The 23140-nt window shown below is 41.8% G+C and overlaps 1 protein-coding gene across 1 annotated transcript; it reads right to left on the minus strand.

Annotated features, from left to right (window-relative positions):
* Positions 1 to 302: 302 nt before the first annotated feature.
* Positions 303 to 23035, minus strand: LOC311428786 (ubiquitin carboxyl-terminal hydrolase 42-like). The gene is made up of 19 exons (XM_084540067.1): positions 22916 to 23035; positions 21827 to 21969; positions 20720 to 20766; positions 19568 to 19721; positions 13960 to 14051; positions 12131 to 12368; positions 11192 to 11392; positions 10497 to 10607; positions 10235 to 10337; positions 9963 to 10030; positions 9736 to 9806; positions 9122 to 9204; positions 8092 to 8203; positions 7625 to 7714; positions 6674 to 6736; positions 5712 to 5993; positions 4825 to 4913; positions 2378 to 2689; positions 303 to 441 (listed from the first exon to the last, which is right to left on the minus strand). The coding sequence occupies exons 6-18, from the start codon at positions 12357 to 12359 to the stop codon at positions 2470 to 2472; spliced, it is 1722 nt and encodes a 573-aa protein (XP_084396193.1). The 5' UTR covers positions 12360 to 12368; positions 13960 to 14051; positions 19568 to 19721; positions 20720 to 20766; positions 21827 to 21969; positions 22916 to 23035; the 3' UTR covers positions 303 to 441; positions 2378 to 2469.
* Between the last annotated feature and the right edge of the window lie 105 nt (positions 23036 to 23140).

Here is a 23140-nt window from a genome sequence, read left to right on the forward strand (position 1 = left end):
TACTTGGGTTTCTTGTAAATATGTAACAGCAATGTCCTCTATATATTTGGAAAGTTTGACAGTTGGGTGCGCATGGTGGTAGAGCATAGACTCCCCACGCACCCAGCGCTGTTTACTTGCCTTTTATAAATATTCTTTTATGTTACTAAATTCAGAGGGAGTTGAGACTTCATTTATAACATGATGAGGTTGCATCGTCGGTTGTGAAGGTAAAAGGCAGTCAGTTTTGACTGTAAAAGGCAGTCGGTTTTGACGGTAAGAAGACGTTGGGATTGACAGTAAGAAATTGTAAGAAGTTGTTGGGTTTTTGATGGTAAGAAGTCATAAGACGTTGTTGGGTTTGACGGTAAGAAGTTGTTGCGTTTCGATGGTAAAAAGGTTGTCGGATTTGATGGTAGGTTTAGTCTGAGTATTGAAGGCTTCCAGCAGTAAGCTCTGCATCTGAAAGACAAAGGGAAGAAATGTCATTCCCTGCTGTGATAGTCTACATGGAACTGTCTGGCTCACTGGTTTTCTTTCCAAAGAGAGAAGTCACAACCCTGTACACGGATTGATCTGCTCTCTGACTACAGGGCTGAACTGACTGGAGAAGGCGGCTTCCAAAGCCCTCCCATTAAACGGACTACATTTGAATTCTATGCTAAAATTGGTGAGCTGTACAGAATAGTAGGACAAAGCTACCTGCTTTGATAGCAAATGGTTGCCCTTAGGTAAGTTACAGTCATTTGAAGGTTTGACTGGACAGCATCCTTGGTTTACTAGTGATCAAAGCTGACCAAATCCTAGCCACAGAACAGAAGCGTTCAGAAACTTGCTAGAGAGAACACTTAGGAATGCAGGAATTTAACTGCTTTAATGCTGCTCTTTCTCTCACGTATCTGCAATTTCCTTAAATCACAAATTGTCACTAGCTATCCTTGTTCATTTATTCAAAGGAACATGATTCCGGTTGAAAAGGCACTCTAACAAGTCCTCCGTTGCTCCTAGTCTGTCCCTAGCTTCTTTGAGAGCTTCAATACAGTAGAAAATTAAAAATAATAAACTAGCAAATAATTAACATGTGGAAGTGGTCGTTTTTCAGATTAGATTCCACCATTCAGAAAATCCTGCTTAAGAGACATTTTTTCTTTGCTTTGAAAGACTGACCTTCCCCAAAAGGAAACTAATTAGTATCTTTAGGCTTGACGAAATACTTGAATTCCTCAATTTAACAGAATTGCTTTGCACAGCCCTCCTATCCTGCTTACCTTGCAAGCAGTGTATCCAAGTGGGGTGGGTACTGCTGTATTTATCAACGAACATCTCTTTCACGCATATAGCCCAGGGATCCCCATGCCCCGCGCTTGTGTAATGCATGCAAGACGTTTACTTTCTTCCTCTACTTTGGACTGGTTTAGAAAGAACGAGTTCGCCATCTGCTGGCCAGAGAATTCACTGAAGCCCGAAGAGCAGTAGAGCAGAGGCATTTTCTTCTGTGCTCTTCCTGATTTTTCAGCTAGAAGAGATACTTCCAGTCCAGTACAATCAGGATTCTTTTGACATTAGTATCGTAAAAAGTCCATTTTTGCAACACTGGAAATTGAAAGACCTCCGTTCAGTCCCTAATTTTGTTCTTGATAATGGGACAGATTGCATGAATGTTGGCAAGAATGTGTGAACAACCAGCCTCCCCTCCATGTCGTATTTTAAGATGACAACTTCTGGTGCTCCCTGTCTCAGAAAAGAAAAATGCTTGGAAACAATTGCACTCGCTCTTAAGCTTGAAGAAGCTTGTCAGTGCCAGAATCTACTGACTCTGGCAATTTACTTCATCATCCAAACTGGGCAAAAGATATGAAAACCTCTTCCAAGATTTTACTTCTCCAAACATTACGTAAAAGGCATTCAGCTGTACAGCAAGAAGCTGAAATAGCTGAAGGTAGTATGTTATTCACATGAATTATTCAGGCAGGTTTTTTTTTAGGAAGGCTGCGATTCATTAGAACATTACTAGCCTGTAAGCCTCATGGCATCACCTTCCATCTTGACTGCTAAACCTCCTTGCTGCCTACTATCTTCTTTGCCAAGATACAGCTGTCCACATTTACTTTTCCTACTTGGCTGGACTGAATTTAAGAAGGGAGCTTGCAACTCTTCCTCTTGTTTGCCACTTCATCATCAAACCAGATGAAAACCATTTGCCTTTAACCTCTTTATTTCAGGCCTTCTTTCCTAGTGGTCATTCAAAACTGGGAAAAAAATAGTCTACCAAGTCGGGGGTTTTTTTGATTTGATAATAAATCTGCAGACTGTTAAGTCATCAAGCACTTCAAGACTGTTTGAAATAATCTCGAGATTAATATAAAAGGAATTCCTCAAACACGCTGCGGCCGCTTACCTTTAGTATAGTTGTTGGATGTGATGGAGCTGTATTTCTTGCTTTCGCCTGCACTGGAAGTCTTCCCTTCCTTGTAAGGTTGTTTACTGCTCTCACTTCTGCATTACTGACATGAAGAGCCATCTGGAGGATGGGATTCTTCCTTCTTCTCCCGCGTTATCTTCTGGAAACGAGGATCTAAGTGTTCCAAGGAGCCTTTCGCTTTCCTGGTGTTTCTCCTTTTTCTTCTTTTTCTTCTCCTTTTTCTTCTTTTTCTTACGCTTGCGATTGGCATTGTCAAAGTGAAGCGCACAGAAACACAGATCATGAAGTCTGAAAGAAACATGCAAGTTAAAAAGGGAAAAAAAGATGTGGCACTTGTTGCCTATATGAAACTTGATTTATTTTACCACAGGTGATGATTTGCAGCATGCCAGCTATTTTGTGGTGCTTTGTGCACACGCAACTTACTTTAGATGCAGCAAACTTAAGCCATCAGATTGAAGGACCATAGGTCCTGGTTTGTACACAGATCATTAACAATGGCTAGCTCTGGAATACGTGCAAGCAGAAAAAATCTTTTAACCTAATCTGGAATGGTGTACGGATGTGATTCGAACTATGTGGTCCAAAGCTAGTGCTCTGACACAATTCAGCAAGAGCTTTCCTATCTTCACTGATCAACCTAACAACATGATCCCCAGCCAGCTGATGCTATCTAAATAACTTAGAAACTACCAGGAAAAAAAAAAAAAAAAAAAAGGAAGACATGAGAAGCACCCAGAAAAGAATTAGGATAAAAAATGCGGAGTATGCTGGAATCCTTGCTTACTTGGAATCCTTCTCTCCATCTTTATCCTTAGACTTCTTTTTCTTCCAGAACTTGTGATATTTTTGCATTTTTTTCACCACCTAAAAGCTCCTTTTCTATCTTTCTGTCTTTCCTTTCTATTTCACTTTCACTACCTTCTGCACGGGTATATTTTCTTTTTCTGTTTCCTTCTGTTTCATTTTTCTGGCGACAGTTCTCCAAATGAGCTGACACAGGTGGAAGCGCATGTCTTTCACGAGAATGTCTTCCGGAATGTTGCTGAGGTACCGAGCAACAATGCAAGTCTGCTCGGGGTGTGCTAAAGCGACGTACATCTTCCTCTCTCAAGAGGGAACCGTGAGGCCATCCGCTTTTGTAACGATAATGCTTATGTGACCTGCTGTAGTAAGTTGCAGTCGATCTGTCAAAGGCTGCACCGCCGTGAGAGAACTTTCTCTCTCTACTGTCTCCTGTTGCATGAGGTGAATAGTAATCATTGTAATAGCTACATCTTTCCCATCTCCGTGCTTCGTCTCGATAGTATCTTTCTCTGCTCCAACTTCTTTCCCCTTTGGATCGGTAGTATCTATTGCTACCTTGTTCTGATCTTCCTCCACTGCCAGATCGGTACTTTGAATATTTGACTGCTCTTCTGCCATTCTCAGGGCTGTTTCTTTCACGAGGGAAAGATCTGTACCTGCTTCCCTCCCAGTACTCCTGCTTGTGACTCTTTTGCTCAACAAATTCCACGCTCTGAGAACACCTCCTCTTGCTGGAAGGACCTGCTTTTTGACTCTCCTTCTCTTCACTAGGAGCATGTTCCCTCTTGCTTCAGTAATGCTCTTTGTCAGTGGTTTTAGTCTTGTCCTTTGTATCTTGGCATCTATCTGCAATAGCTAAGGAGGAAAGGTTTTTAGAGCTACATTCAGTGTCACACTTGAGAGAGGAAGTTTGCCGCAATTTCTCACCAGGCTCACAAGACTCTTTGCCGTACAAAACGGTTTCTTTTGAAATGAGGTCACGTTCTTTTGATCTTCTTGGTTTCTTCTTGTCTCCACGGTCATCACATTGGTACTGGGCGAGGTATTCATCATTCCCAGGAGATTTCAGAGGTTCCGCAACACTGCATAAAATAAAAACCCATTTCTCACTTCTGCTGAAGGACGTGAATATTAAGAGTAAAACCTTCCAACGTTGAGCAAACAAACAAAAACCTCCGGACTACAGGAACGCTCGCAAAGATATGCCATTTAGAAACCTCTCCTGTGATTAGGACACCTTCTTCAGCTCCCAGAGAAAGTGTTTTTTCCCCTCTTGCTTCTGAAGCCATTGCACTAAAAAAGCAAACGCATCTGTCTCCTTCCACCTGCTGCTCTGAGAAAAAAGGCATAGGGGCGAGCGGGGAACAGCCAATGTTTCTCCAGACAGTGGAGAAAAACGGAAAAACATTCTATAAAGGAACACAAGTTCTCCTTGAGGCACCAACCTGCATCAGAGTGATATGCTCAGTGCTGATCATTAGTTCTGTTCGTGACACTGGACACACAGTATGGAATTGTACTAATTTAAATCCTTCCATTAAGTACTATTAGTAGACAGATAAAACTGTAACGAACTTCCATAAAGTGTTGTCTTAATAAGACTGTGCTCATTTTACCTCATTTCCTCTGACAAGCTGTTCAGCTGGCTGGCTGTGAGGGACTCCGTGATGACTTCTCGATTGACTGAAGGCATAGCTCCAGGCATCTGCAATTAAAACGCACAAGTCAGCAGACAAAAAAATACTATTTGTAGTAGTACTGAGGACTAGTCTTGTCAGAATGTCTCCATTAAATGGTAAGCAAGACCGCTGTGAGTTGTATGCGTTATCTACACTTCAAAGATAACCCCAACTCACCCCCCAAAATCTACTTTATGAAATTAGGAATTTTTATCTCAGCTGAGCTTAAGTTGACAAGTTCTAATGTAAGCTCAGGTCTTCAAATTCTAATGGGATAATACGACAAAGTCTTACGATCACATTTGTGCTGTGTTTTCTCAGTATTTCACCTGAATTAGGAACACAATAAACACTTCCAGATACATCGTAGGTGAGAAATTCTCGATGGAGCAAATCTATGTTTCAAGCAATCCATTTGTTTTAGAAAAGAACATCTCAGAAGGTTTAACATGTTCAACTCGGCAAGTGGAATCATCAAGTTTCAGTCCGTTTTCTTTAGATTCATTAACTAACCTAATAGCACCATTTAGTGAATCTGTTTTTGGCAGCTCATGCTGGGATCTTCCTTTGTCAGCATTCTGACAGGAAGAGTTGGAATGCTGCAATGTACGGACTACCTTTCCAACCGAAATTCCATTAGAGGACATTGCATTGCAATTCCTTTGAAATAAGCCCTTTGACTCCTCCTCAGATTTTCCTGAAGATTCTGCACCATAAGGGACTGTGTTATCAGAGCTGAGTTTAGGATTTTCATTCACTGTTGGCTCCACAAAAATTTCATCAGAAACTTTTTTGTTTGTTTGCATTTGCTTCATTTGCATTACCGAATTTGTAATTGTGGATGAAGGAACAGCCTGGTAGAGATCTTCATCCTCCACAGCACTGCTAAGACAGTCAGGCTGTGACACAGTCTGACGAGCAGGCAATTTATTGTGAATACTGATGGTGATCTTCTGTTTTCTTGACGTATCAGTCATTGAAGGCCTGGTAATTGCCTGGTTTTGAACACAGGCCATTGGTGGTGCTGAAGATGGCCTTTTTAGGGTGACACCAGTGGTCTTTGCGTCCTCTTTTATGGATCCATTTCCATTTAAACGGCTTGAATTCTGTATTTAAGAAGAAGAAATTGCAAGATGGATTAACACAAACACTGCATGTAACATTTTGAAACACAAAACTCTCCTACTGAGTGTTTCTACAAATGGTCTTAACACCTAAAAAGAAAAACACACTGCCCTTTAAGGATAAATGCAAGTCCAATAAGCGTATTCAATTCCTGCTTTTGGTTTACTGCAGATTGGTATCAAATTAACATCATCTTTGAAAACCAGCCAAGCAACTTAACATTACCTGCTGCTATTCCCAAATATATTTATTTTCCCCTTTAAACATACCCTGAAAAGCCTGAAATAATTGTTCTGGTGCTCAGGAATAAGACAATTAGTTTTCCCTGTCTTAGCTAAAGTGACGAGGATAGGAAAAACAAGTCCTCTTTTAAATGATTTGAGGATTAGTACACTCTGCTTAAATTGTCAAAGAGCGTAGCTCTCTGTGCTTTAGAAAGCTGTCTTGGAGGTATAAAGTAATGGAGTCGCATGGCTGCACAATTTAGCAGTAAACACTGTTTGAGTGACTCTGGCTGTAGCATGAGGGCTGTGAAGAAAGCTGCAGCGTGGGAAGGAAAACAAAACTAAGATGCCGAAAACCAAACCAAAAACCCCACACCAAACCCCAAACCCACTAGCAGTTTGGTGCCGTTATCTGCCCTCCCACTTCCCTGAATTACCTTAATCATATGAGGAAGAAGTCGTGGTCCCATAAATCCAGCCTGCTTACTATTAGTCCCTTGCTGACCAGGAGGGAATAAACAGGGATAAGATGGAGCTGGCAAGTAAAACGCACGTTCTCCAAGTGTCAAATCATAGCGCCTTCAGAAAAGAGCAGTGATCGTAGTTTAGTTTTTCTTTCAGCCTACTCTTGGATTAAATCCCATCCTATCATTTTAGAGGAACAGCTCATACGATATGGAAGCCTTCTCTACAGAAGGCTTCGCCAAGACTACAAACTGAAAAGTAGAGAACAGTCTTCCTACTAAGACTATCACTTGCAGAGCAATAATTCATTCTTACACCACAGATGACCTTCATTTCTCTCCTTCTCTAAATTAGCCAGCTACAGATAACACATAGATAGCAATTTACACAAGTGCTGCAGTTTAAGGCCAAGCAACAAAAGATAATAAACGACACAGAGAATTTCAGGTTAGACAGAACTGAATTAGACAAATAATAATCTTCTCCCCGGATAGCAAGAAAAACACTTGCAAAACATAAAAATATCAATAACGGGAAAGTAAATCTCTTCTGAACACATTTTAAGATTTGTTATTACCTGATATAAAAAAGTATGTAAGCTTGCTGACCAAGAACTCTTTTAATGTCAGTATGCACTACTTTAGCATCATTCATCTGATACCAAAGTCCATTACCAGCCTGCAAATAAAGACAACGATTTCTTTAGGTGAATTGCACGTTTTCCAATTGAAATCACGGATAGGAACAAAATACACACATGTCCAATAAAAATATAATGAAATCTTTTTCCCTAGAAACAGTAGCTGCTAGTCATGCTTTAATTGGTTTGCCAGCACAACCTTTACCCTGTTAGAAATGCTGTTGACTTCTACCTTTACATAGCATATATAGTGTCCTGAGTGACAGTTGACACCGTGATGTACCAGCACCGCGTATAAGGCATAGAGCAGTGGTTCTCCCATTGACTGCGACATGTAGGCTCTCAGGTCCAAATACTCCGGATATTTCACCTCCTAAAGAGACACCAAGAAGATAGAAAAATTATCCCAGAGTACTTCGTGGACTAGCCAGAGAAAAACACTTCCAAAAAACACAGACTAGAATTTATTTCTAGAATATATTTCTAGAATATATTTCTTGATTCACTACAAATAAGTCTTCCCATAAACAATGGTTAAGACTAGAAGTTGCAGAGAACTGTTTCCTGATGAATCAGCCTTCTCAGAGGAAAGCATATGCTTCTTGTCAAGCGGGAACTTTATTGATATTAAGAGAAAGAATAAGCCATAGTCGTTAGTCTACAATTATTGTCTGAAAATATTAACAACTTTCAGCTTTGGGGGATGTCCCATTACACAATGATATAGTTGCATTACAGTGGTAAATATACCTTGTTGATCTTTCCACCTGTGAAATCTGCAAATCTTTTCAGTGATATTGTGAGAACCTGGGAAGAACGGTGTATGGTAAATCTCTTGGACGCAGGAACCATCTTTTTACACCTTAAAACCAAGCAGAGATAAGTGTTTGAAGGCATCTTCTTTTTTCGCCCCCAAAACAAACTCCTTTTAATGTCTCACGCATGCCTATGCTATTTGAATGATATTTACTTGCATAATAGGTTGGTCTTTTTTCTTTTCATAAACCCATGCACTGCGTGTCAGGTTTGTTAATACAGAGAAGAAGGTCAATTTTCCCAACAACTCAGAGCATAGCGGGAACAGGAATCTCTCACGAAAGGGTATTACCAGGTTGGATGGCAAGGTACCATTTCTTGGTCTACAAAAGTGGCTATTTGAACTCCAATCCTGGATACATTCTTTCAGCTTTCAAGGGAAATACAAATACTGAAAGCGGAACGAGAGAGCCTTGGTCCCCAGGACTAGAAATTGCAAATAATCTCCAACATAGGTCGACTATCAACATCAAAAATACAACAGAAGCACATGGTCATTCTACAGGAGGGAGACATTTAACAGTAGGAAGTCTTCATGTACTGAGCTTGTCTGGAAAGACACTGAAACCATCTGCCATCCTTTGAAACAAAATAGTTCAGTTTGACACATTGCCCGCTCCAAGGTAGGACCTACGGCGTAAGCAGTGAAAATTAGCCACTAGCCCAGAGAACAACGGAAACTGGGCAGTTTACATCAAGAAAAGTACTGTCGAGAGCTAATAAATAGAAAGAACAAAAGCACCTCTTTTTGAATTCTGATGGCAAAATACAAGCCAGAGAATTGCAAACCCATATGGAATGCCTATGAACAAGACTTCCCCCCTCCAAAGAAACAAAAATCCAAGTCTTTTATAAACTTCCACAAAACTTGTAAGTAGATCCAAAGTTTAGAGGTAGTCCAACAGAGTCATGCAACATAGAAAACTGACATCTAGGATTAAGACCTAATCCGTCAAAATCTTACTCGCTACATTTATAGCAATTCTCTCCATCCAGCTCTTCAGGTTTCACAAAGAGTTCCAGAGCTCTGGTAACAGACGAAACCGCCTAGAGCAGCGAGAAAGAAGAGCGTAAAGTCACCGTAATTCAAAATTCCAGAGACACACTAGTAGTTTATAAGAGAATCTTACTAACATACTCAAGCGATCTACTAGGAGCACTGTGAAGAAGGAGGCAGAAAGAGCATGCTCAGCATTGACCTCACCTGGAAGGCATTTGACTTTGGAACAAATACTTTTCCAGTAGCCTAGACAGCATCTATAGTGTGCTTTGTCATCAATACTGGGGACAAATTCATCAGTCTAACAATTAGATGTATATTGAGGTAGAACAACAAAGAAGTATGACAGCATTATCATTTTTGCAGAAAGAGAACTCCTTCCCCTTAAACCCAATGCAAATGTGGAGACTATTTACATGGGTTCCACAGAAGGACAAAGTCCAATCCACTTCCTTAGCACCACCAAGCTCTTATGTTTTAACATTATATGTGGTTTGGTTTTTTAAGTTAAACAAGTTTAATTTAGAAAGTTATGCATGTACTTAAACATCATGAATTATATTTAGAAAACATCTTACCTTTATATCCAAAGTGATATCAAGAAATGCCTCATACGTATCCGAAACTGCTTTGCAATTCAAGCACTTCACTGGAAGCAAAATATAAATGCTTAACATTATGTGAAGGAGACTAACTGTCCAAATTCAAGTTGTTGACAGATACTACTTTAGACAAACTACAGACTGCTTTACTACCGACAAAAGACACAGATCAGTTCTAAGGACAGGAATATTTTTTCAAGTACCTCTCGATCTTAGAAATCCTCCAAATATTTGATGAATGATGGTGGTAGCTTGAGAAGATCTGTCCAATCTGGAAATAAATTATAATCAGACCTCAGAAGATTTAAGGCACAGAGTTAACTCTTCAAAGAGTTTGATGAAAACCAAGGATGATGTAGACTTTCGTTGCTGATAGTAAATAAGGCACTAAAAAGTGCTAGAGATCATTTCTGAGAGTAAATAAAGGACTAGAAGGTGCTAGAGAATGTATGAAAGTGAACTTGTTTATGCTTACTCGGTGCTTCCGTTCAAGCACGCTTCCTGCATAGCATCAACAGTATAGCGCAAGAACTCGTGTGCGTCTTCTTGACTGCCAAAACGGAAATGTTCTCCTATTCCTAAATAAGAAGATGATAGTATTGACCCCATTTAAAAATGAAATCATTCTTGTATTTCTAGAATCTCTCTTCATTTGAGTGTTAAAACCACTTAGACACATCAAATAATTATTTGAAGATTACAAGCTATCGAAAAGAAACACATCTGAAGCCACTTACGACTGAGATTACTGATAACATGCGTAGGCTCGATGGCATCAACAGTGCAATGCAGGGCCTGGTTAATGTGAGTCTCCATCGTGCACATCATGCAAAAATCTTGTTCACGACCTGAAGAGTGAAAGAACAAAGCATCCCAGTCCAGCGAAATATCCATAACTACAAACATCTAAGTACAATTTAAACTATAGATACAATATCCACTCTCCTTGCTACATTCTATTCTCCCAAGATGCCAATGTCCCAACAGTCTTGTAACATTTCATTTCACACAACTTTACAGAAGAAAAATATCCACTAAGCCTGTATTCAAATGCATTTTGTGATGAGAAATCTAAAAGACTACTGCAAAGTCGCAGTTGTAAAGGCTGACAGGAATGTGAACTCCACAGGCTGCAAAATGTATTACTCTCCAAAATTACTACTAAATGCATTACTGTCCAATGCACTTCATTATTCCCATGAAGCAATAAATGATCCTTTAATAAACAAACAAACAAATAACTAACTAACTAAATAAAACATGGTGCATTAATTGCACTCCATATGCTATTCGGAGCCCACTGCTAATACGGTGCTCAAAGCCAGCTTCTACAGGTAAAATCAGGCAAATAAGCTTATCTCACAGAATCACTGCTGTTCTTTCACCTTCAGAGCTATCCAACAGATTCAAAATACTGTTAGAAAGTACTCACATGACTGGCTGTGCTCAAGAGAAAGCATGTAATTGGCAAGTGGGGGTGTGTAGGTCAAACACTGTAGGGTAGCATTAAGAAAACATGTGTTGCCAAGATTGTATAGGCCAACTCCAACACTTTGTGTTTCTCGCCAATCCATACAAATCTTCTCAGGTGGAAAAAGAATGCTCTGTGGCGGAGCAATTCCATCATTAACGACTGCAAGAAAGTTAAATTTAAAAAGAGATCTTGTTTGTTTGTTTCGAAGAAAGGTATTTAAAAAAATACTATTCTGCAGGAGCACCTAGAGGAGCTAGCTACAATCCAAACCAGAAAAACTTATTGCAGACAGCTTTAATACCACCAAATTCAAATTGGCTGGTCAACACAATGTTTTGGGGAAAAAAAAACAAACAACTTTAGTCAACCATTTTAATTTTTCTAAGGCAAGGCTAACTGCCATTCTGTTTGTAGCACCTAATGCCAAGTTCCTCTCCATCTATAATCTTTAACCTGATTAACTCAACTACTGTTTTTTTCCTTATTATAACTTAAACCACAAACTTAGACTTGAAATTATACGGTAAAAACGTAAAAACTAGGAACTAGGAATGACGGTACCCCTACAGATACCAGGTTTTTTCCTGAGCAATGTTATCATTCAAAAAACCTGTGAAGAATGGAAGCTGTGAATAGCAACCATCAAACACTTTTCTTTGCAAAACAGAAAAGACATGGAGGAATCTGTGCATTACAAAAAGCTCCCCACATTTCTCTGTTGACTGTAAATATATCAAAATTAATTTCTGTAACATCAGTCACTTCAGTTGCCTTAGGGGATTCGCTTTTGAAGTCTTTGTTCACAGTAGTCCCCTTCTCTATCAGTGCAACAAGTAAGAACTGCATTTTCTACTTTTGCTTTGAAGAAAATGGAGGCAGGATAAAACGCACACTTACTTAGATCTCTTGGGGCAAAAGCCTTAGATTTTTCAGATGATCTACAGTAAATAGCACCTCCACGTCCTTGGGCCACAGAGACTTGGCTTGAATCTTCTGCAGGCACTATCCGGCCCCAGTTGGTGGTGCGTGCCATCAGTATTTTAGGACTTGGTTTCTTGGATTTGCCAGACCGCCTTGAAGAGGGCTTTTTAGGCTTTGAAGATTTGGGCTTCTTAGCTACGGTCATTGTTCACATCTGCGACAGAGACAGAAGTTCTGGTTGACGTAAGAATATCAAGAAGCATTCCAAGAAGAAAAGAGTAGCAGAAGTCCTGTCACTTAATCTCAAAGAAACAGCCTTAAGAACTAAATCGCTGGTATGAATGATTTAAAAAGAATCCCCAAACTAAACACACAAAGTGAAAATTTCCATCTAAACTCTATCAGTATTACTTCTAGCTTCTGCAGAACTAGTGGCTGATGCCATTTCTTTCCCTTCCGTAGGATTTTAATCCATTACAACTCTGGAGTCTTTTTAATATAAAAATGTAGAAGACATTCTCTGAGGGGAATCAGTTATTTATTGATTTCCGGAGTTGCGCAATTATCTGTTAATTAGTACCTATGATCTAATAGATAATTGTTGCAATTATCTATTGCTGGCATGAGTAACGGAACACTATTACTTCACTGCCTGCGTTTTTCTGTTTCGTCTGCACAAAGGTACCCAGAACTCACTGCTACTTTTCTTCTGTCTTTCCAGGGCTCGCCCTCTACCTCACTGTCTACTGCACCAGTCATGAGGGGTTCGTTGTGATTCTATAATGAGCCTAGCTTTTAAATACACCTTTCATGGGCGTCACTTGGTGATAGCAAGTTAATTTCTGAGGGCTCCTCAGTCTACATCATGTGGTCGCTTTTTCCAGGTGAAAAAGCGGAGCCGTAAGTGGCAGTACACTAAAGCCCTGGCATGTTGAGATCCAAGAGGAGAGATGTTTGGCCCTCCTTTTCACTCCTGGGAACCATATACCTCAAAACCCACAGAGGATGGGCTATATCTCAGAGAAATCTTGGGAAAGGAGAGCATGAAGAGCATGTTTGCAAATTTATTTCTCCCTGGGCTTCTTCTGCTTCTCCAAGAAAGACGAGTTTGAATATAACTTTGGCAGCAGTACTTCTGGTGTTTTACTCCTACCACATTTAAAACTCCTACGACAAACTGAAAAAAGCAGCTCTTTCCGTTCTACTTTGTAAAGTTGCACGTTTTCCTCATGCAAAACAACAGGGGAATGTAAGCTAGAAACGGAAATGCTGAATGTAAAACAAAACAAAACAAACCTCAGCCCTCCAGGACAAAAGCCAATAACTGCTACAAAGTCCTTTTTAAAATGCTGATTAGGTTTCAAGGTGATACCGCTTTAAATAAGCATAGCTGTGTGTCCATAGGCAGAAGCTGAATAATGACAGGATGAACTTCTGTACTTCATGTTTTGTTACTGTTTTACTGTAGCACACAGGGACTTGTTACCTTTAGGGAAACCACTAACCTCATGGAGGGTTTAAAACATAAGCTAGTTTGTTATACCAAAATGACGGAGAGAACAAAGCATAAAGTGCTTTCAGATTTCTAGCACGCCTTGATTGCTATCCATTAAACTTCAGACACGTTAAACAAAACACAGTAAATAAGAAAACTCCTAGTCCCACAGCTGGCAAATTGTGTGCAGAGGTTGTAATTAGAACTTTTTTTGCCTTGACGTTTTACATTTAAAATTGATTTTAAATCCATTCTATACACACTTTCCATTCCTGAAAAAACAATACGCAAACCTGACAAATGCATTTACATGAGAAATGAAGTCGTCCTTGTCTGATTGGAAGACTAAGGTGACAGCTCCTGGGCTCAGGGATAAGCTCTGATCTTCACCAGTGACAGCTCCTTTTTTAGGATTGAAAGGGAAAATGTTTCAGCAACACATTGAAAACATACTTAAGGGACAAGAAACAAAATCAAGACTGCAGTGAGAAGGAGAACAGAAAAACAATACTGGGGAGAAAGGGAAGGGAAGGGAAGGGAAGGGAAGGGAAGGGAAGGGAAGGGAAGGGAAGGGAAGGGAAGGGAAGGGAAGGGAAGGGAAGGGAAGGGAAGGGAAGGGAAGGGAAGGGAAGGGAAGGGAAGGGAAGGGAAGGGAAGGGAAGGGAAGGGAAGGGAAGGGAAGGGAAGGGAAGGGAAGGGAAGGGAAGGGAAGACCTTGATCTTTATACTGACCAATGAGATAAGCCTTACACATTTTTAAGTTTATTTTTGACAACTGATTGAGGTGTTACCAGGTATTAAGTACGATTCAAGAGCAAATATTAACACTAGAAAGAAGAAATCCGATCCACCACCACTTTTTCAAAATACATCCATTTCTCATTTGGAGATGACGTCTCTCTGACAAGGTAGTAGAAAAACTGTAAATACCGATAGAGCTTCCTCTCCCGATGTTCCATATACATACCGATGCTGTTCCTACACCTACGCTCTGAGCATAAATTTATGTTGACATGAGTATCGGGTGTTACTCCTCTCTTTGTTTGCCTTGAGAGACACACCTCTTGTCCATTGAAAAGTAAATTCAAGATTCCAGATCACTTAAGACAGTTGCTATCCCCCCATTCAGAGTTCTGCAGCAGCACTCTTCAGATGTGTTTAGCAGTCTCTTTAGAAAATGTTATCACTTAGGACCTGCTTCTCAGTAGGTCCATGTTTGGCCTCCGCTTAGCAGAGAGTCAATCCCAGCTTAAGCTTTCGTACAAGAGCCCCTTCACGAAACGGAGTTGAACCCTGACATAACTGAGTTGAACCTTTAACCTTGAAGCTTCCTTAAAGAAGAAAGCAGCACCCAGGCCAGGAAATAGAAATTAATCGTCACTTTACCCTGAAACGCAGTGGGCTATTCTGTGCTGGCAGGATTGCTGCCGGGCTGGCCGACGAGGCGGCGGGCAGCTCCCCGGGGCCACAGGGCCTGGCACAGGGAGCCGCCGGGGGTCTCCAAGGTCCGGGAACAGCGGCAACAGCGGCAACAGCAGGGACAGAGGGGACAGCAGCGACAGCAGCAGCCACCTCAGCCGGGGCCGTCTCCACAACCGCCACAACGGCCTCGGAACGCCGCCGAACTCGGAGCTCCAGCGTGACGCCTTGTGAACCTGGCCGCGCTGCTCATGGCTAAAACCAGAGCGTTTCCTCCGGCGTGTGTTTACTGTCGGTGCCGGATCGGCCCTCACCCCGAGCTCTCCCTGCCGGGAGGGCTTTGGGGTTGGGGTTTCCCTCCCACCGCCGCCGCGGGCAGGCCCCGCGTGCAAGGGGTCCGCACTGGGGAGCAGCATCTCACCCACGGCGAGAGCCTGAGGGCGCGACACGAAAAAGCCCCGACACAAAAAAGCCCCGACATGCGGCCGAGGCGGCGGGGAGACGGCTCTGAGGGAGCTGCCACTTCGCCCCGCCGTCCTCCCCTCCCGGGCCGCCCCGCCGAGCCCCGTGCGCCTCAGGTGCTGCGCTGAGGGGGTGGCTGGCTACTGAGACAGCTGCCCAGGGCACTGCTCATGGCACCGAGCCTGACGGAGGTCAACAAGTGTTGAACAATGCTCTCAGACATTGGGTCTCACTTTGGGGTGGTTCCTGTGTGGAGCCACGAGTTGGACTTGGTGATTATTGGGAGTCCTTTCCACCTTGGGATGTTCTCTGATTCTAGGTCAGCAATCCAGTAGCTGATGAGAAGTGTGGAGTCATTCAAAGGGAAGAGAGAACACAACACTTCTCATTTGCAGAAGCGGCTATTTGTTAACCAAAACGATGATTCTTTTGCTTCTAGAGCAACTAACAGCAGGGATCCGCTTTACAATAGAGGGAAAAGAGTCATTGGCGTGTCATGTGAAGTAAGCTTCAAATCCCAGAGGATGATTTTGTTGGAACTTTATTCAGCTGAAAACACGGAAGCCTTGCTTCTGCTTGTGTTAGTTACAGATCCAGTTTACTTTGGTTGGGAGGGAAGGCATTCCAGGCTAATGTGCTGTACCTGTTCCTTCAGCTCATTGTCCATAAACGGAGGAGCAAACGAAATCAGTTTAATCTCCATTAAATGCAGCAGACAAAGCGGAGTAGAGGGTGATCTAGCACTTAATTTTTCCTGTAAGCAGGAAACCCAGAACTCAACAACAGTTTTCAAATCTTGTCCTGCAGTAAATGACCAGCTGAGTGAAGCTTGCATTTAGAGGATGTGCTCCTACAGTAGATGGAAATAGCTTTTCCTCTTCACAAGTGCAACTGAGTGGTGGACTGGCAGCTATGTGGTTAACTAGTTGTGCCAAAGGGGTTGTGTTGAATGCACAGAAAAATATGCAGGTCCCAACAGTAAAGGGTTGTCTGTAGGCATGACATTGAGTACAGATGTTGTCCGCAGGTTCGTGCAGAGTGCACCACGCCAATAAGCACCCAGAGTCGGAATGCACACAAAGGTCTTTTAATTATATAATTACTTATAGAACTCTGCAGAGTCAGGTACTTGGCCATCTTTCGCAAAGCAAGCACACCTCTGACTGGAATCGTCATCATTTATACACAGGAAACTTGTGAAAACTCTCTCTTTGGCTCCTTTGGATTGGTTATTACAGCTCACCTAACTTATCTCCACTGAGCTTGTGCATTACAGAGGAATACCGGGGGGGAGGGGGAACAGGAGAGGGGACACACACACCGAATCCCACATTAGCATAGATTAGCATTTTGACAGGTGTGATTTTTAATGTGCTAATGACCCTTAATGAGAAAAAGGTTACTATAGGTCAGTCTGGAGCTCGTGTTCTCCTTCCTGTTTTTTCCCTTTTAGCCCTTCTCTTCCTTGCTTCTGCTAGCTCAAGGCTACCTGTCTCTCTCCTTCTTTATTTTCTCAGCTAGAAGACTGCACAAGCTACAGGCCTCCCTATTTGCTTCAACATTTCCTTGTTTTTTTTTTTTTTTTTTTTTTTTTTCCCAGCTCTGGGACGACACAGGTGTGGTTTGATATTTGCCAGTATAGCTAAAACTCACGCCAGTCTGCTCACGCACAATAAGTAGTAAGATTTAAGGACTGGTTTCATCAGCTTCTTCCTTACTAACATCCTTCTTATGTTTTAGATATGCTGTAGTTAAATCAACACTAAGTTACTACTTGTGGAGTAATTGCCTTAAGCGACTAGGCATCATAAGCACACCTCCATTCCAAAAGCACCCCGCCTCCAAGGTGCAACCACCCCTCACTGAGCACGCCCTCGGAATTTCTCACAGTCTGTACCTTTAAACGCAAGTGAGATCATTTCTACCAAGCACAACCAAGATATGCACGACTAGAGTCACTCAAGCTCCACCTTAAAGATAGAAAATAATACCAATTGGTTTAAGAGAAAGGGGATGTTAGGGAAGATACTATCAGGAAGGATTCCTTCTGACATCACTCGACAGGCTGAGCCTCTCACTCCCCCACCCCCACTCCATTGGGACGCCGTGGGGTAAGATCTGAACGCTTGCTTATACCAGGCGTCTCTGTGGAATCTTAGAAATCTCTAGAGTTTTGATGCTTTTTCATGTCTTAATACCTAGGCTGTGTGCCTGTGCATTTCATGCATGCTAGCTTGCTTTTGCAGACAGTGAATTTATCACTGACAATCCAAAGAACCTGTGTACCTGTCGCCGTAAGAAATTGCACTTAATTGCATTCTTCCTAGCTGTGAGAGTTCTCCTTGAACGCGACTAGAGCGAGGCCGTACTGCGTTGTTGGTGAATCCGTGACCGTGATAGTTCAGCACCCTGAATCCGACGGGACCCATGACGGTCAATTGGCTACACCCCTTAACGCGACACTACTAGAGGAAGAAGATGACAGGGCTTGCATGCACTGCATTAGGCTTTGCATGTGAAAACACCCCCAAATAATTTCACGTGCATTTAACGTTTTTAAAGGGAAAAAAACAGGAAGGTGTAGTCTCTCTGTAAGCTACAGCCCTACATAGTTAAGGCATCAGCATTCATTCCTTTGCTTGATAGCAAAGTATGAACATACAGAAGAGTTAAATATTTTCTTTGCATTCTTAAAGGCGATTTTTCAGACTTGGGCTTCAGTTGTTGGAGTTGAAGAGATCAGTAGACATCCTTACTTTTACGTTAAGACCAAAATCTTTATCTAAGATTGTGTTATCTAACGCAACTAAACTCCCACCCCCATGTTTTTTTTGTAACTTCGGAACGATCTTGCTGCAGTCCTACTCCGATGGTCTTTCAGTAACATGCAGACTGCCGTGGCAGATTCTGTTACAGTGCTTTTCTATTGACAGTGTGCATAACACTCAAGGTAAAGCCCCTCATTTCGCAGTGGGGACATAAAGTGTTTCTTTGGACCCTGCTGCTTCTGTTAGTACTCATTTTTTCACAAACTTGTTGAACCTGAGCCGTGCCTGCTGAGCCAACGAATGCTTTGATGACACAGTATTTGTTCAAAGCAGTTTTGCTTCTTGGAGCTACAGAAGCAGCTCTGGCTACGTGATAGGGAATTGTGCTGCATTGGCAAAACCAGACTTAGCTACAGACTTACAACACTTGCTAACTTGATCTATTTCAAATCTCATTTTAACTTTAAAGGACAATCAGTTTTGTGGCTCCTGTCTTACTAATTTGCCTTGTTTTGCATGGAAGGGCAGCCTGTGAATGTTTTGCTTTATTGCATGCTTCAAAAAAAAAAGGCTGAGGAAGAGACTGGAGGAACCTTTTCTATTCTATGGACTTTCCACCGAGAGTGTGGAATTGCAGGCTACTTGGATGAATGTTCGAATATGAGTAAGGGAGCAGACCTCAGCCAAAGGAGGTGGAATCCTTGCTTAATAGTAAGTATCAGTGTGGGGACATCTTTGCTTAACGGGAGCCATTTAAACTCTTCATAGAAACAAAATAAGCTGGACATCTTATGCTTGGAAAGCAGTATGGTTACACAGCTGCTAACATAATGACTTGAGTCTTCTGCTCTGCAACTTCAGGTTTTGTTTTCAAGCAGTGCATACATCAGTTTAAGCTTTGGACAAGGATATTTGCAATGCAAATAGTGATAAACCAGAATCAGCGGTGCTGACGAGTGTAATGGTGAAATGCAGCAAATCAAGTATTCCTGGAGAAATGTGAGATTACAAAACTAGTAAGCCATGAAGCACTTTTGTTGTTGTTGTTGTTTTTTAAATCAATTCTTATATGCTGAAATAGCACCTTCAAGAAAATCTGTTTATCTAGCCAGGTAACGGTGTCTCCCTGTAAACATGAAGGAAATGCCAGGAGCAGCCATAACTCTTTGCTGTCAAAATAAAGAGCAAGTCGAGGCCAACATCATGCCATAGTGCAAAGGCTTGCTAAGAAAGATCATTCTAAGAGGTCTGCAAGAAAAGATGACTTACTTTGTCATAAGTTTGTCAAATAGAATGGATGAGTTAGTAGTCGAGTACTGACTGTGTCCGACTCTACAGCTGCGGCGCAGCTCCAAGTCCCTGTTTTCTCCGTGGACTCGTCTCACAGTTTTTGCACCAGCTCTGCTCCTCAATGTTCTGGTGACTGAAACGCAGAAACAAAGGATTTTGAAACAGTGAAGATGGGATTCTCCTTATTTCACCGTTGCTCTTGTAAAATGTAAACAGACAAACAAAAAAGGCACCCTGAAGTGGATTGATTTTTCTTTACATTTCAGATCAGAAGTTGTTGTCACAACCACTGCATTCCACTTCTTTATCGCTCTGCACGTTTAAACTGTCTACTTAAAACTGGGACCTGTGGGGAAATTTTTAAAGAGACTGAAAGCTAGCCAGACAAAAACAAACGTGCAACTTTTGTTCCATGCAGGAGGGAAATCTACTCCAGTTATTTCTGTCTTGGAAAAGTGAGAACAATCAACACCTTTCTCTAAGGTGTTTTCACTCCATTCATGTCAAACTGTATCTAACAGTGCTCAAAACAAACACTAGGACATTGCAAGCCTCTTCCTAAGAGGTGTATGTTTGATTACTCTGTTTATGCATGCAGCACTTCCATTTCCTGCATTAGGATCTAACAGCTCAAGGAGGGAAGAATCGTTTCAAGAGAAACACCCAAACACCAGATAACTCAAACTCGTGCTTTTTAGAAAAAAGCCTGCCCATTGTTTACCATACAGCACCCTTTGGCACAGGTTTGTTGCTTGCACTGTCATTAAAAGAGACAAGAGGACAAGGGGAAGGGAAGAGCTACACCACTGTGCTGGTAGGATCACAGCTAAGGTTTACTTTTGTGCTTGCCAGCTATAAAACTAAGTTTGAACTTATCAAGTATCGATTTACTTTGCACAATTAGAACAGTTTGCTTTGTGCCTACCAAGCTGCAATTCACACTGCTCCCTCCCCAAGGAATTCATAAAATCTCCTATTTGCACCTACCTCTCTTCACAGAAAAGTCACTGAGGAGTGAATTCAGATGACTACAGAAGGCTTTGGGGCCAAATGAAAGCCATGGAGTGACCAAGTGCCATCCTCTTCAGTAACCAGCGTAAATAGGTATCCCGGGGACTTACAGCCACTTACCTGTGTTATATTCTTTTTTTCGTTCCAATTTTGGCTTTCTCAACTGCCTACATTAAGAAAGAGGACAGGGCAGAGAAGGGAGAAAAGACTTGTTGTATTAGACCCATCAAGGATGGGAAATTTCACCATGTTTACAAGCCAGTGCTCCATGGTATACAAAGAGAAGCCTGTAGGCCTCACGCAGGATCCACATCCCAAGTCTGTTGCGTGCCATATACACGCGGTTCTGTATGTACCCACATTTCCTAGCTTGCTCGTGTTGAATTCTCAAAATTATGAGCAATAGCACCCAAGTGGAAAAGATACATGTCCTGGTTTCAGTTAGGACAGAGTTAGTTCTCCTCCTAGTAGCGGGTAGGTTGCTATGTTTTGGCTTAGAATGTGTGAAAGGATGTTTAGAAGAGTGCTGATACCACCCCGATGTTTCAATTGCTGCAGAGCAGTACTTACAACAAGCCAAGGACCTTTCGGTGTCTCACTGTCCTACTGGCGATCAGAATCGGCGCACAGCAACAGCTGCGAGGGGACAGACTCAGGATGGCCGACCCCAACTGGCCAAAGAATTCTATGCCTTATGGCAACACGCTGCACCATGGATAGGGCGGGGCAGCCGGGCTGCTAGGGGTTACGCTGGGCACTGGTCAGCGGGTAGTGAGCAACTGCATTGTACATCACTTGTTTTGTACACATTACTAGTAGCAGTACTATCATCATCATCATCATCATCATTATTATTTTCCTGTCTTAATAAACTGTCTTTATCTCAACTCGCGGGCTTCACTTTCCCATTTCTCTCCCCCGTTCCAGAGAGGGAGGTGGGAGGGTTGCAGAAGGGCTGTGTGGTGTTTAGCTGCCGGCCGGGCTAAACCACAAGAACACCTCAAAGGGGTTGGGAAAAAAAAAAAAACAGGTTTTTTTAGAAAAGCGGGAGACTTTCACTGAGAAGAGGGACTCTAGTTTTAAGGTACTGGTACGCCATCAGCATGCTCACAGGCCTCTGCTGATTTTAGCCGGAGGTTTATCAGGCCACAACTCACTGCACATGCTTTCTCTCTTGCTTTTCAATCTACAAATCGAACAGAGATTGAACATATAGAAATACAGTACCTTGAAAAGCATCTTCTCTTGACATTTCCCCTCAGTATCGCCATACTTTCTTCAAAGCTGGAGACTGAACACCGCAGGATGCTTTTGCTCATTGATCTTAAACGGTGTCCGTTGAAACATTCAATACTGGGAGAAGAATAATCCTAGGGAAAGAAGGAAACAAGAATATATTTATGTGAACCACGTAGATTCAGATAAAGAAATTCTGCCTCACGCAAGTTTAATTGACCCTCCTGACTTGGTAGTGGGGCAACTAATGGCAGGCAGACACTGAAACGCTGCTGTGCTCAAGAAAAACCTGGAGAGAAAAAAAAAAAAAAAAAAAAAAAAAAAAAAAGCTTTCAAAACTAAAGCTTCCCTCTCCCCACCATTTTCTTGTGGATAACTTAAGCTTAATATCCTTGGCAAAAAGATATTGCAGCAAAACCTTTCACATAAACTTAGTGTTTCGTGAAAAACAACAACAAAAACTTTAAATTCAATTGGAATTTTTTTCAATAAATTCAATTGGAATTTAAATTCAAAACTTTAAATTCAATTGAATTTAAATTAAAAAAACTAAACTAATTAATTTAAATTAAAAAAAATTAAATTCAATTGACTGTTCAGAGGAACAGTCAAGCTTGACATTATACATCCTAGAATTAAAATCTAGTTTGAGTTTTTCTCCCATCTCCAGACCTTGCTAAAGATGCTTATTAGGAGCTCTGTCAAAAAAAGTGTAAGGCTTGTTATATCAAAGCTTTGAACCCTTCTTACTGCCCTTGACCTTCTTCACATTGCTGCTCCTACAAGGGTGAGTACTATCATTTTTAGTACGGGAGGGAAGCTGTGATATCCTTGAGTGGGGGGTCGTTCTGTTTACAAAATGAAGTTCCAGTGAGAGTACATCAAATGAACCAACTTTCTTTGAACTTTAATTCATCACTATATTGAATGAATGACCTCTGGATTTCTCTCTCCCATTTGGAAGTCAATTTGAAAACAAAATACCTCTGCCATAAAGAGCCAGGCATCAGAGACACCTGTTGCGCCTCAAGAACAGAGAAGGTATGAACGACAAGAGCAGCTGAATAAAATGCAACTTGCCATTAGAAATGGGTGTACTGGCATCTACAGGTGCCGCTGGCACCTCCTCATTTTCATTACTCTCTTCATCTGGTTTCTCGTCTTCAGTAGCAGGGTTCTGCTGTGGTGACTTGGAGCTGTCGCATGGAGCCACGCTGCAGAGGTGCGACCTTGCAAGAAAGAATAGATACCAAAGATCTTCGTCGTGCATTTTTAGTTACAAATGCAGAGACAAGTCTTCAAATC

The sequence above is a fragment of the Aythya ferina genome (genome assembly GCF_964211825.1).
Source record: "Aythya ferina genome assembly, contig: HAP1_SCAFFOLD_139, whole genome shotgun sequence".
In the NCBI taxonomy this organism is placed as follows: domain Eukaryota; kingdom Metazoa; phylum Chordata; class Aves; order Anseriformes; family Anatidae; genus Aythya; species Aythya ferina.

What these genes read in the sequence shown, in the direction of transcription:
- LOC311428786 (XM_084540067.1), bottom strand. Translation starts at nt 12,359, where the DNA reads ATGACCGTAGCTAAGAAGCCCAAATCTTCAAAGCCTAAAAAGCCCTCT. An exon ending in TGTTATCAGTAATCTCAGTC is followed by an intron (nt 10,338 to 10,496) that starts GTAAGTGGCTTC and finishes CTTCTTATTTAG; the next exon opens with GAATAGGAGAACATTTCCGT. An exon ending in TGCTTGAACGGAAGCACCGA is followed by an intron (nt 10,031 to 10,234) that starts GTAAGCATAAAC and finishes ATTTATTTCCAG; the next exon opens with ATTGGACAGATCTTCTCAAG.